The following is a 14,360-nucleotide window of genomic DNA, read 5'->3' as shown; positions in this document are numbered from 1 at the left end:
TGAGAATAGAGAGCTGCGTGGGCAACTAGAACTCCGGGGGAGGAATAAACCTCCATCAGCCGGGGTTCCGCGGGGGGTTAAAACTACGGGGGGTCCGTCGTCTTCTGGGAAGGGGGGGGGATCTTCTGGGGTGAGGGACTGTATTGGCTCGGGGGGGAACACGAACGAACTATGGTCGAAGGTCGTAGGAAGGAAGTCCGCGAGCGCTGATAAGCGCCTACCGCGGGCTTCCAAGGGGTCTGTGGCTCCGCTAGCCGGGGAGCAGACAGGAGTGGGTCAAGCGGCGAAGCCAGATAAGGGGCGCCGCAAAACATCGCGGAGGAAAAAGAAGAGGGGCCCGCGAGCGCCCGCAACCGCGGCCGTAACGGTCACGATTGCGGACAATGCGGGCAGTGGTCTGACCTATGCCCGGGTGATGGGCGAGGCGAGGGAGAAGATCTCCCTCCAAGACCTCGGCATCTCGGGGTCGAGGCTCAGGCCATCAATGATGGGGGGCCTTGTTATAGAGATCCCCGGAAAGGACCGCCTGTCCAAAGCTCGGCAGTTGGCCGAGCGGATGAAGGATGTGTTCAAGGAGAAGGAGGAGGTGAAGGTCACGCAGCCCCAGAAGACCGCGGAGCTTAGGGTCCGGGGTCTCGACGTGGCCTCCACCTCCAAAGATGTCTCCCTGGCTATCGCCGCGGAGACGGGGTGCCTGGAGGAGCACATTCGAGTGGGGGAGATCCGGCGCAGCTCGGACGTTGGCCCAGGCTCAGTCTGGGTCTGCTGCCCGATCTCGGTGGCCAGTAAGCTGGTCAGAGCAGGTAAGCTGCAAGTCGGGTGGAGCAGTGTCAGGGTGGAGACACTAAAGGCTCGACCCGTATTTTGTTTCCGGTGCCTCGGACACGGTCACGTCCGGGCCCGGTGCAAAGCGGCAGTGGACCGCAGCACCGCCTGTTACCGGTGCGGGGAGCTGGGCCACAGTGCCAAGGGGTGCACGGCGCAGCCCAAATGCCTGGCTTGCGCCGACCTGGGTTTGCCAGCCGCGCACCGATTGGGAGGCAAAGGGTGTAGACCCAGGCCTCCCTCGAGGCGGAAGGAGGACATGCCGCTCGCCGAGAGGGTAGCTACAGCTTCCTCGAAGCAAGCGTCGTTGACGAAGGCGAAAAAGCCCGGTACACTCGCGGCGAAGCGAGTCCCTGCCGGGCCACCAACAGCATCGTCCTCTGGCCGACAGAAACCGGCCAGTTGTAGGGAGGAAGAGGAGATGGAGACCGACACTTAGTCGGCCTCGCAGACCACCATCCTCAATTCGGAGGATGGAGTAAATCCCCCAGTCAAGGGGGGTTTACGGGGACTGCAGATCCACAAGTCGGGGGACTTGTGGGTCATTGCACGTAGTCCCCCGTGAGGAGGAGAGTGTGGCGCGACACCCACCTCTCCTCATGAGGAGTGAGACAAACGTCTCCCTCCTCGCGAGAAGGGCGCGAGTCAACGCGCAGCCTGAGATGCTCTCGGATGTCATGCTTTAGCGGTTCCCGAGAGCATCTCGCAAGGCCGAGTGTCGCCGTCTGGTTTTTAGTGGGTCGGGGGTCGCTTACACCCCTAGCCCCACATAACCCACCTTGCCTCCCCCGAGGCGGGTGGGTATGCGGTTGCGCATTTTCCAGACGTAAAAAAAAAAAAAAAAAAAAAAAAGGGGTGCTAACAGCATCCCGTACCCGAGTAACGTCGGGTACATCAACTCCCCGAGTCTGGGGAGTTTCCCCAGTCCTGGGGAGCCCTCCCTGTGGGAGGAGGGGGCCCACTTCCCCTATAGAGCTTCGGCTCGTATGTGGTAGAGGATGGCGACCTTGAATTCAAACGCCCGGTGGCATGGCACCGTTAGGATTGGGCATTGCACGGCGCTTTGGCGCTTGCCCTCCCGCCATGTATTTGCGGCCCGGGCCGCGGGGTTCTTGCGTCGTTTTCTCGGGGGGGATGTTTTCGGGGGTTTTCTCCCGGGGGTGTTCCCCCCGGGGTCTCGGGGTGGGGTCTCGTGCGGCTGGGGCCGCGGGGGTGGGTGACCATCCGTGACTACCCGAGGGGCTTTGCCCGGAGGGTTTACCCGAGGGGCATCGCCCGGAGGGAGTCATGGTGGTCGGTCGCCGGGGCCGCTCGGACGTATTCCGAGGCGGGGCCCGGCGACAAGTGCGGCCTCAGGGTGCTAGTTGGGGGTCTCCAGGCTGGGTAGCCTGGGTCCCCGTCCCAGCGTCCCTGGGGTCGGCCGCGCCCGGGCCATCGCCCGGAGGGTACCACGCGGGCCTGCCGCTGGGGCCGCTCGGACTTATTCCGAGGCGGGGCTTGGCGGCGAGAGTTTGTACTCCTGGCCGGTCGGGACCGTTTCCCGTTCCGAACCGGCCGGCCGGGAGAGGTGGGGTCCCTTCCACTGGATGTGATTACCGGTGGGGGGACGGCTGGTCGCCACGGCGGGCAAGGTGTGGACGGGGAGCGGCGTCCTCACCCCAACCGTCCGTGGGGCCCCCCGGGTGGCGCCACTTGCCGCGGTGCCCCCTCTGTCGGAGGAGGGGGACCCCTGAAAACCCACAGGAACGTTAAAATTCCTGTGGGCCGGTAAGGGGCTCGGAGTCCTGTGCCGGGGTGCGCGTATTCCCCCCGGCCAGAGGCATAAGCCGGCCCCCCGGGAGTCCCGGGGTTGTGGGGGGCGACTCCGTCGTGATTCCGGTCACGTTTCGGGTCACGCTTCGGGTCGTCTCCCCGGCCGGCGGGAGATTCGCCGGCCGGTCGAGCCGCGGCAAGGAGTGGGATACATTACAATGAGCATCAACAAATCTACAATCAAAATTGGGGAGAATGAGGAGGTGAGGGAGGATGCGCAAGAAGATGCGCAAGCAGTGAGCGACAGCCTTGCTCCTGCAAGAACGACGGTGCAGCAGGTTCTGCAAGATTGGTTGCCGGACGGTGAACCATGGGAGACATTGCCCGCCAACATAGTGGCGAAGGCCGGGAAAAAAACCGACGGGGAGGATGCCTCCCTGATTCGATCCTTGGTGAATCTTCAGCGAAGATTGAGTCAATCACCGGTCCATAATCAATCGGAACGGGATACACGCTCAGACACAGAGCCTATGGAAGAACCACAATCTTCTGTGGTTAATAACAACAATGGTGATGCGGTGACAATCGATGCACCGGAACAAAGTGTAATCGATGTCTTCCCTCAGCATTTTCTTCTGAGCAAGGGAGAGTTAGGTAACCTTAGTGTAAACAATCAGGTTACTGGATCTGAAGTTAGCTATAATCCATCGCAAGAGATGGAGTTTGAAATAGACAATGCCTCAGTGGCATCATCCTCAGCTCAAGTTCTGGGGAAAAGGAAGAAACCGGATCGGGATAGTGATACGGACGATCCGACTCCACAAATCAGGAGGAGTTCGAGAACGAGCAAAGTCCCATGCGTTGCCACGGACGAAGAAACTTCCAGTAAGAGGATCACGCGTGGTACAAATGCGATCACTCGGAGTACGCATATCAATGTGAATACGGACTCTGAACCGCAATCACAATCGTGTTCCGAGGCAGAGGGTAGAGGTGCCAGGAAACCTCCTAAGAAACCTGGAAGAAGGAAGAGGAGCGTTGATGAGCCGACAATTGAGCAGAGGCTCCGCCCACTCCCGCAAAACATTGAGGAATTGGGCATCACCCCCGTCTCACAGATAAGAGCGTCGGCCATTGAATGGCTCGATGACATTGAAACGATTAGGGTTAATAGTAGCTATCAGGGTTACCTGAGTGGCCAAATAAGAAAGAGAGTCAGTGTCATCAAGGAAATCTTAAGAGTCTTTGGTGAGAAAATTGAAGATTCCGGTGATCCTGGTTATTTAAGGAGACGGAACACAGAGTTAGCTGCGGAACTCGCCTTATCGAAAAGGGAGACCGCCAAGCTGAGACGGGACGTGCAAGATCTCCAAAAGATAGTAGGAGATCTAAAAAGGCTGTAGACGGAGGTCGATTTACTGAAAAATCAGAAAAAGCAACCTCCCCGATCGAGATCCCCAATAAGGGTTCTAAATCCAAATCTAAATCTAAGGAAAGAAAGGACATATCTGCAAGTCCTAGTGTAAATGTGGCTAATATGCAACTTACAGATGTGGTCATGAGACCCCCGTTAAAAGGTATCTCTGTGCCGATCCCAGCAGTTGAGAGGAGTACGCTGAAAGCGTATCAAGACGTTGATGCAGAACTATCACGCCGCATTGTAGAGTTAACCTCACAAAGAAAAGAGCTGAGGCAATCCCTTAAGGAACATGGTCAGAACTCCGCTCCAGGAGCTGTTCCTGCTCAAGTTGCACAAGTGGCTGCAGCGAACAGACCTAAGATAATTAGCAACGTTCAAGTTGTTGCCCCCAAGGGAAAAGTGACACAGACTTTACTCGAGACACAATCAAGTGATTCAATGGTTGTAAACAGTAAAAAGGACGAAGCCTGGCAACAGGTAGAGTCGAAAAAAGACAAGCGACAAAGAAGGAAGAAGGCTAAACAGGCTGTCTTGGATAGCCAAAAGTCCGGCACTGAAAAACCGAAAGGAGCCAATAGCGGTGAAGCTAAGAGGAGGAGACCTCCCAGAACAGCTGCAGTCGCAATAAGAGGAGTAGCAGATGGCTTCTCCTACGCTGCTGCCCTGAAAAAACTGAGAGAGGAAATTTCGCTCAGTGACCTACAGATAGACAAGCCATCCATAAGGCACTCGGCCAATGGTGGCATTGTGATCGAGGTACCTGGCAAAGATAAGGCTCTTAAGGCTGAGGCCTTAAAAGAGAAAGTTGCCGGCGTATTAGGTGAAACGGCAATAGTCACAAGACCCGTAGTCAAGGGTGAAGTTAGACTAATTGGAATAGACGACTCGGTCGTCACGGATGAAGTTGCGGACGTCATCGCTATTGCGGGAGAATGCAAATCCGAGGAGGTGAAAGTTGGCATAATAAGACCCATGTCCAATGGTTTGTTCACGGTCTGGGCTCAATGTCCCTTAGCGGCTGCGATTAAAGCAACCCAACAGGGAAAAATAAAGATTGGCTGGACAGTAGCCAGAATAGAACTTCTTAAAGCCAGACCGACCCAGTGCTACAAGTGCTGGGGACACGGACACCTGAGAGGAAAGTGCACCGCCACTGTGGATAGAAGCAAGACCTGTTTCAGATGTGGCGAGATGAACCATTCTGCACTGGCGTATCAGAACCCAGTCAGATGCATCCTCTGTGTAGAACAAGGGAAAGATCCCAACCACAGAGTGGGTTCAAACCAATGCAAGGCAGACTTTAAAACAAAGCCCGTTGCTGGTTTGGAAAAGAGACCGGATCGGAGGCCGGTAGCGATGGAGATCGAGGATGAAACGGAAAATCCTCCAATGTAATCTGGGCAGAGGCTGGCAAGCCCAGAATCTGCTGGATCAATACATGGCGGAGTTAAATGTCGCCATTTGCGCGGTATCTGAACCACGCAATATACCGGACAATATCTTCTGGTATGGAAGCTGCAACAAGTTAGCAGCCATACATTGGAGACCTGTGGGGGCTTTTCAAGCCTGCTCCTTAGTCTACAAAGCTCGGGATTTCGTCGTAGTGGAACACGGTGGCATCAACATTATATCGTGCTACATATCACCAAACAGCTCCAGGGAAGAATTCCTTGCGTTCCTTGATGAGCTGAGCGTGGCAATCAGAATTTTGAGTGGAAGGACCCTCATATGTGGGGACTTTAATGCAAAGTCCTCACATTGGGGGTCAAAGCGCACCGATCATCGAGGCGAGTTGGTTGACGAGTGGGCCGCGGAACATGATTTGCGACTAGTAAATTCAGGTACCCTTCCGACTTGCATCAGACCACAAGGATGGTCGATAATCGACCTCACATGGTCAACTGCGGATATCCGCAGTATCATTAGTGAATGGAAAGTTATGCGTGATATCGAATCTTTATCGGATCACGAATACATACAAATGTTGATCGGTCAAGATGACAAATGTTCGAGTATAAAGAACAAAGATCATAGAAGACTAATATACCCGAGGTGGAATGTTAAGAAACTGGACGAACACAAATTTCGAGCAGTTGTGTCCTGGAACTGTGCAAACGCCAGTGAACTGGATGCCGAAGAAACGGCCGAACAAATGGCTAAACGGATCGAGCAAGCTATCCATCAAGCCTGCGATGCAGGAGCAAACAGGATAAAGAAGCATCCATTGAAAGAGCAAACGTATTGGTGGAGCTCGGAAATCGAGAGATTTAGAAAGATCTCGATAATGAAAAGAAGAGCTTGGTCTAAAGCCAAGCAAAGAGGCAGACGCCCGGAAATGACAAAACAACTCAGAAATGAGTATATAGACGCCAGAAGGGTTCTGAAACATGAGATCGATAAGGCCAAATTTCAAGCTTGGCAAGAACTCATTCAGACGATTGAGGATGATCCCTGGGGGTTACCCTATAAAATCGTTCTGAAGAGATTAAGGAGGTCATCTCCAAGTCTCACCGAGACCTTAAATGAGGATATAGTTGAGACCCTTTTGGAGTCTCTATTTCCCAGTGGCAGAGAATCTAACCCAGCGGAGGCATGGATAGATTGGCGATGGAACGAGGAGGAAGAAGAGGTCAACCTCATAACTGGTCGGGAAGTTTTCGAAGTCATCAAGCGTAAAGCTGGTGGCAATACCGCGCCAGGACCTGACGGGATCAAGGCTAAAATCCTTGGGAAACTGCCAGGAGAAATGATCCTCGACATTGCCGAATGTTTCAATACATGTCTTAAGGAAGGCACTTTCCCCGTGCGATGGAAAAGAGCTATGCTGGTTCTAATACCCAAAGGCGGGGACAACTCAATCGAGGAAATGCCGAAAGTCCGCCCGATATGTCTCCTCGATGAACTGGGCAAGGTTTTTGAAAAGACCATTGTAGATCGGCTTAACAAATGGATGAAGGAAAACCCAAGGTTCCAGCTCTCGGAGGACCAATTTGGCTTCAGAGAGGAGAGGTCAACTTGCGACGCCCTTGCACAGGTTCAGACCGCAATAGAGGAAGCGATTCAGCAGGACGGTGTGGTAATTGCGATAAGCATCGACATTAGCAATGCGTTTAATTCACTCCCGTGGCCTGTTATTAGGAAGGCACTCGAACAGAAAGGCTTTCCCGAGTACTTACGAAGAGTCATTGACAGTTATTTACATCAGAGAACTGTCGAATATGTAGATAAACAGGGCGATATTATTACCAGGCCAATGACTGCCGGAGTACCTCAGGGATCGGTCCTCGGCCCGACCCTATGGAACATTGGGTACGACAGCGTGCTTCAGGACGGCTGTGAGTATGGGTGTCGGACCATTTGTTACGCGGACGACACTCTTATCCTGGCGACTGCCGACACGATTGCTACGGCCACAGCGAGGGCCAATACACAGACGGCTCTTATTCTTAACAGAATAAAAAGATTGGGTTTATCGGTCTCAGCTAGCAAAACCGAAGCGGTATTGTTTCATGGACGGAGGAAGCCAGATCAACATCCGAGCGTTGTTATCGGTGACGAACTAATCCCAACCGGAACGTCGATGAAGTATCTTGGAGTTATCTTGGACAACAGAATGATGTTCAAAGACCACTTTGAGTACGTAGAGACCAAAGTCTCCAAAGTAACTCGAGCATTAGGCAGGCTCATGCCCAACCTAAGGGGCCCCAGAGAAGCTAAAAGAAGACTCTACGCCAATGTTGTGATATCAATTGTGTTATATGCCGCGCCAATTTGGTGCGACGCCCTGACAACGGCGAGACGTAATCGCGAGAGGCTCGATCGGCTGATAAAAATCACCAATTTGAGGGTGATATCGGCATACCGGACAGTCTCTCTCGACGCGGCGTCAATCTTGGCGAGAATGCCACCGCTCCACCTGATGGCAGCAATGAGGAAACGAGTATATGCGAGGACGGTCGATCTGAGACGGCAAAATGACTGGTCTCCGAAGGCAGCAGAGGAGATCAGAGTTTCCGAGGCTCTGCTGACAAGGCGACAATGGGAGATTTATCTCCGAAGACCTATGATTGCTGGAATCCGCACCAGGGACGCCGTCCTGCCTAACTTCTCAGCTTGGTTAGACAGGAAACATGGGAGAATGGCCTTCCATCTGACCCAACTGATGACGGGACATGGTTGTTTTGCCTCCTATTTGTATAGAATAGGTAAAATGGGATCGCTAGTGTGTGAACACTGTGACGAGAACAAGGTGGACACAGCTGAACACACCTTACAGGAGTGCGTGAGGTGGAACGTGGATAGAGATGTCCTGAAGTCTGTTATTGGGAACGACTTGAAACTGGAAACGGTGGTGAAGGCTATCACCTTGGAGGAGACAGCCTGGAGAGCGCTGACTCAATTTGCTGAGTCAGTTATGCTCAATAAGGAAAATCGGGAAAGGGAGAGACAAGCGCGCGAGGCACTGATCCCACCCGAGTCCAGCGATGAAGAGGAGTCTGACACTTCCACAAGTGATTCGTCACAATAAGGAAGTGTCGAATAGTGATGATCTAATCTGTATATAGTTTAGGTGTAAATAAGAGAGGAAAGATCATGCGCGTATGTGTATATCGATATATATATGTATATACTAGAATAATCTACATAGGGATGGCTTAGTCTAGCTAATAGTTGGACTGGATTGGTTTAGCTCTAATTAGAACTAAGCATATAGGGATGTGCGCAATACTGCTTGGTATGTGTGCAATGTGTATATAGGTTTGCAGATATATGTAAATACGTTATGTATATATATGTATTATTGGGAGCTATACTCTATGTACCGTATAGCTATGTATTTAACTTAGCTCTGAGTGTGTATGAGTGTAGTGTATGTGTGTGTGTATGTATAACGAGGATATGTGTATGCATATGTGTATGTAAATATGTGTGTGTATATATGTATTTTAAGGAGATTACCGTGAGGAGGGTTTCGCAGTGAAACGCGAAGCTGGGTTGGGTCTGGGAACGTAATGCCGACAGCAGTTCTCCTGGGCCCAACATTGACCAGGAAGGAGGAATGCCTTCCGGTCACGGGCAGGGGTTTAGTGGGTAGGGCCGACCGTGGCTTGTTGTCCCTCGTGGGGGATTGGGGATTAACCCCGATCGACCACTTGAGACGTGGAGCCGCGACCGGAGGAGTCCCACATAACCCATGGGGCCGGCCCCATGGGTATCCGTAATGGATTCCCCTGCCCAGCGCCGTATCGCTAAATTAAAAAAAAAAAAAAAAAAAAAAAAAGGTTAGGTTAGGTTAGGTTAGGTTAGGTTAGGTTCTCTCCCGTCCCCTCTCGTCTCTCTATCAGGACCCGTCGCTGTTGAACTCTTATGGCACAACGAGTACGGTCCGTTATGACAATCCCCTCCATTTGTAGCCCGCGTGTACACCTATAAACTTCGGCGTACATGCGGGCTAACAAGTCTGCAGGGGGTACTCCAGAGAGCACCCCCACTGCTACACCGCTTACTGTACGGTAGCCCCGACAGATTCTACACGCCACCCGCCTCTGGACTCTGAGGATCGAGTCCCTCAGTTTGCGGGTGGCGCACACCTTCTCCGCCCATACCGGGGCCCCGTACAGCAGCATTGAATGGACCGTACTCGCGTATAATCGACGAACACTCCCACCCGGTCCCCCGAGGTTTGGAAGTAGACGACATAGCGCCATCGCTGTTTTTTCCACCCTCGGGGTCAATTGGCGGAAGTGCTCGCCAAAAGTCCAACGGCTGTCCAGGTGGAGACCCAGGTACTTGATATGGGTCCCCACCTTTATGGGGGTGCCTTCCACCACGAGAGAGAACCTAACCTAACCTTTTTTTTTTTTTTTTTTTTTCGTGTGGAAATGCGCGACCGCATACCCTCACACCTCGGGGGAGGTGAGAGGGTTATGTGGGGCTGGGATCAACGCCCACCGGGACTCAAATGCGTCCCGGGGACTCCCCCGACCCACTAAAACCACACGGTGGCCCTCTGAGCGCTTGTGCAGCGGCCCCGGGAATCGCTTTCGCATACGCCGGAGTCGCTGCACGCTGAGCTTGCGCTCCAAACCTTGATAAAAGGACCGGGTTTTACCCCGGTCCTGGAAGGAAGAGAATGGGGCCACCCATTCTCTTCCCCCTCGTGAGAGCCCGCGTGCAGTGGATCTCCGAAGCCCCCGCTCCAAAGATCCTGCGAGCCCTCCGCCCCCCCGTGTCACGGCTCCCTCCGCCCCCGGAGGGGGTTAGGATTCGGCCGTGACACGGGGGGGGCACCTCTCGGAAGACCCCCTCGAGAGAGGGAGTATCCCTAAGCGGGAGGGAGGGGCCCGTGAACCTCGTCCCGTGGGGCGAGGATCGTGTCCCCTCCATTCCGCCTCTCTTTTGGTTTTCTTCCGGGGATCGGGCTCCCTCCGCCCCCAGAGGGGGTTGGGATTCGGCCACGGTCCCCGAGAGAACCTCCTCGCGAGGGGAAGAGCCGTCCCCCTAGAGGAACGACTCTCCCCCCCCTCCGAGGCGGGATCTGGGGAACACTGTTCTCCCGATCCCGCCTTCTTCGCACAACTCCTTCCCGCTATCCTCTCGCCGCGGCTGCGGCGAATCTCCTTCTCCGGACGCCAGCCCTCTTGCGACGCATCGGGTCGGCGTCCGGGTCTTCCTCTCTCTCCCTTTCCGCCACCTCCTTCCGCGTTAGGACGTCCTCGTAGAAGGAGGCGACGGCGCTCCACTTTTCTTTGCTCTCCAGCATGGCCTTGACCATGCTGGAGAGCTGCAAATCTCCCCCTATTGCATCGGTCAGGGCACGGCGCTGTTCCGCCCATGCTGGGCAGAATTCCACTGTGTGTTGCGCCGTGTCCCTGACCTCCGTACAGTGGTGGCACTTCGTCGTTGGCTCCCTCCGCGCCTTACTCACGAAGCACCCGTGCCCGGTGAGCACCTGCACAACCCTATAAGAGAGTCCGAAATCTCTCGACAGCCAATCCGATAGAACCGGCTGAATTGCTTGGACAGCGCGCAGACCGGCCCTCGGTCGGAGTAGTTCCTCCGACCATCGTTCCACTGCGCGCTGTCTTGCCCTTTGCCGGGCCACTTCTGCCGCTTTCGGTGTCAGGGCCAGGCCCCGCTGGCGAAGGTCCCTCCTCTGCTCGTACAGTTCCTTGTACACCTCCGCCAGCAGGGTCCAGGGTATCGACCCCGACACCAGGCATGCCGCTTCCACGGGGACCGTGCGATAACCGCGGACGATTCTGATGGCCAGCCTTCGCTGCAGACCTAGCAGCAGTCTTTGACTGGGTACCATCAGGTCGCCCGCCCACACAGGTGCCCCGTAGAGCGCCATGGATCCGATCGCCCCCATGTAGAGGCGACGGATCTTCTCCCTCGGCCCCCCGATGTTGGGCAGCAAGCAACCAATACTGTTGACCGCTGCCCTTATCCGGGGGGCTAAGCGACAGAAGTGTTCCCGCCAGTTCCATCGGCTGTCGAGCGTGAGTCCCAAATATTTCAAATGGGGCTTCACCTCCATTCGGACTCCCTCTACCTCTATATGGGACCGAGGTGGTCCCCTCCTTGGACCGTTGAAGTGAATAACTTCGGTCTTTTGGAGGGCCACCTTCAGTCCCAAAGCGCGGATCCGTCCAACAACGAGTGCCAGACCCACCGATGCAAGTCGGCGGGCCCCCTCCCAATTGTCGCCCCGGGCAAGCACCAGCGTATCGTCAGCGTAACACACTAGGTGCATGCCCGGGAGAAGTGCGCCCCGCAACACCCAATCGTATCCGAGGTTCCACAGGAGTGGTCCTAAGACCGACCCCTGCGGAACCCCCCGACTCATCCTCCTGCGATGCGGCGTTTGGTACCGCCCCGTGTAGGATATCCACCTATCGCTGAAGTAGTCCCCGACCACATCCTGAATGTACCGAGGCACCCGGTGGTACCGGAGTGCCTCGCGGATGCATTCCCAGGACAGCGTGTTGAACGCGTTCGAGATATCTAAACTCGTCCCGATCAACACGCCGCCCCTTGCCGTTGCTTCATCCGAGAGGGCCTTGACGCGCATAATAGCGTCGATCGTCGATCTGCCCTCTCGGAATCCGTATTGGCATTCCGCCAGGTCGGGTCCTACCCGCGATAGGTGGTCCCTGAGGCGGGCAGCTACTATTCTTTCGAATAGCTTGCCCGCCTCATCCAATAAGCAAATGGGGCGGTACGCCGCAGGTGAGTCTACGGGGCGCCCCTCTTTCCTAAGGAGAACCAGTTTGGCCTCCTTCCAAATATTGGGAAACCGTCCCGTCTTGAGGCAACTGTCAAACAACTGTCTCAGACGGCCCCCGAGGACGCCTAGGGCCATGGCCCAGGCCTTGCCCGGTATTCCGTCCGGCCCCGGAGCAGTGTTCTTAGCCCGGAGCCGCTTAACCGCTTGGACGAGCTCCTTCCCGGTGACCCTTAGGTCCTCCGTCCATTGATTTTGGACTATTGGACCCAAGGGTCTGTCCCCGCCCTCTTCCTCCGCGTCCGGAGGAAAGAGAGTGGTGACCACCTCCTCTAACACGTCGGGTTGGAGACCCTCTGTGATCGGGGATCCACCGGACTGCAGCTTCTTCCTTACAATCCGGTATGGACGCCCCCACGGATCCTTATTGAGGGTTTCCAGGAGCTCGTCCCAGGCCCGGGCCTTGGCCTCCTTAATGGCTCGTTGGAGGGATCTCTTCGCCTCTTTATATACCTCCAACAATTCGGCCGCCTCGTCAGCAGTGTGACGCCTGCGTCGACAGTGGGTGTACCGGTGTCTCGAACGGATACACGTCGCGCGTAGTCGCGATACTTCCTGAGACCACCAGTACACTCCCCTCTTCTTATGATTGGCCTGGCTCCTCGGCATGGCGGAATCGCAAATCTCCGTCATTGCCGATCGGAACCAGGCCGCCTCCTCGTTTGCGTCAGGCGTCAGGCGCCAGGCGCGGGAGGTTCTTCCCACGCCTTGGCTGTGGCGGCCGCCATTAAGGCGTCCTCATCAAGGCGCTTGAGCGCCCATTGGGGTGGCAGAGGTGCACCGCGTCTTTCCTCTCGGGGGCGTGGCCGGCGTCCTAAGGAGGGGTCAGAGACCTCCATCCTTATATTTCTATGATCCGATAGGGTCTCCGACCCCACCATCACACGCCAGCCACTTACCATACGTGCGGCTTGAGGGGATCCCCATGTGACATCTACGATGGATCCCCCGTTGTCCCGCACGCAGGTAAACTCCGACCCTCTGTTGATGACCAGAAGGTCGAGTTGTGCCCCCCACTCTTCCAGGATCTCACCCCTTGCATTGGTCACGGGGGAACCCCACGCGTCCGATTTGGCGTTTAGGTCCCCCATGACCAAGACTCGGCCCGGGAGGTGGCGGCTTATTTCGTCCGCCAACCTACCCAGGTACTCCTCGAACTGGGTGAGATCCCTATTGGGAGAGTAGTACACCCCTACCACGACGGTTTCCCCCCATCTTCCGGACACAAAGCCCTCCCCTTTCCCCATTAGGGATAATGGTAGGGCTTCCCTTTCTCCTTTTCCAACAATGGCAACGGAGCCCAAAGTGTCCCCCAGCCAGTTTCCCTGCTGTGGGATCTGGTACGGCTCCGCCACTACCGCCAGGTCGATGCCCCACTCAGCCAGGTGTTGCATGAGCAGGTCTTGTGCCCTGGCCGAGTGGTTAATATTAACCTGGAGGAGATGAGCATTGTCACGAGGCATAATTACACCTTGCTCACCTCCTCCAGGCCAGCCTCCCCAACATCAGCAGTTACTTGAGCTGGCTTCTCGGATACTTGCTTTCCCTTAACCCCCCTTCTTCTTTTTTCTTCGGCTGCTCCTGCTTGCTTCCGTTCCCTCCCCTTTTTATTTTCGCATAGGCACAGGCCCTCCCCCCGTACCTGTGGTCGGCCTTGCGCCCGTGATCTTTACAATACGGGCAGCAAGGCCGCTCTGTGCATCCACCCGCCTTGTGCCCATCTTTACCGCAGCGGTAACAAAGACCGCTGCGGTCTGTCTCAGCCTTACATGTGGCGCGAGTATGACCCGCGCCCATGCACCTGAAGCACTGTAGCGGGCGGGCCTCCAGTACTTCCACTTTCACTGTGGTCCAACCAACCATCAGTGGGCTAGCCTTCGCTATCTTACTGGCCGCTATAGACGGGACTTGCGCCCAGCAAGAACTCAGGCCGTCCCGGGGGGACCTGGATATTTTCCCGATCCTGATATCCCCCTCGAGACAGCCTCCTGCCCCAGCCAATGAGGCCAAGACGCCTTCTGCTGTCGCAGAGTCGTCCAGGCCGGAGATACGCATCTCCGACCTCTTTACAGGGAC

The 14,360-nt window shown here is 55.4% G+C and overlaps 2 protein-coding genes across 2 annotated transcripts; both read right to left on the bottom strand.

The window, feature by feature from the left end:
- Positions 1 to 12,958: 12,958 nt before the first annotated feature.
- LOC145948749 (uncharacterized) lies at positions 12,959 to 13,747 on the bottom strand. Its single transcript, XM_083058341.1, has one exon. It carries the CDS (start codon positions 13,745 to 13,747, stop codon positions 12,959 to 12,961), a length of 789 nt encoding a protein of 262 aa, XP_082914467.1.
- Positions 13,748 to 13,796: 49 nt separating this feature from the next.
- On the bottom strand, positions 13,797 to 14,339 carry LOC145948748 (uncharacterized). Its single transcript, XM_083058339.1, has one exon. The coding sequence runs from the start codon at positions 14,337 to 14,339 to the stop codon at positions 13,797 to 13,799; it is 543 nt and encodes a 180-aa protein (XP_082914465.1).
- Between the last annotated feature and the right edge of the window lie 21 nt (positions 14,340 to 14,360).

The sequence above is a fragment of the Prenolepis imparis genome, unplaced genomic scaffold (genome assembly GCF_030444845.1).
Source record: "Prenolepis imparis isolate NDT839.2.m4 unplaced genomic scaffold, iyPreImpa1.0 SCAF_650, whole genome shotgun sequence".
NCBI classification, from domain to species: Eukaryota; Metazoa; Arthropoda; class Insecta; order Hymenoptera; family Formicidae; genus Prenolepis; species Prenolepis imparis.
Note: the sequence above shows the minus strand (reverse complement) of the source record. Positions and strands in the feature narration are given on the sequence as shown.

Bases quoted from the DNA above. Each gene is read 5' to 3' on its own strand.
- LOC145948748 (XM_083058339.1), bottom strand. From the start codon at position 14,339: ATGCGTATCTCCGGCCTGGACGACTCTGCGACAGCAGAAGGCGTCTTG.
- LOC145948749 (XM_083058341.1), bottom strand. From the start codon at position 13,747: ATGCCTCGTGACAATGCTCATCTCCTCCAGGTTAATATTAACCACTCG.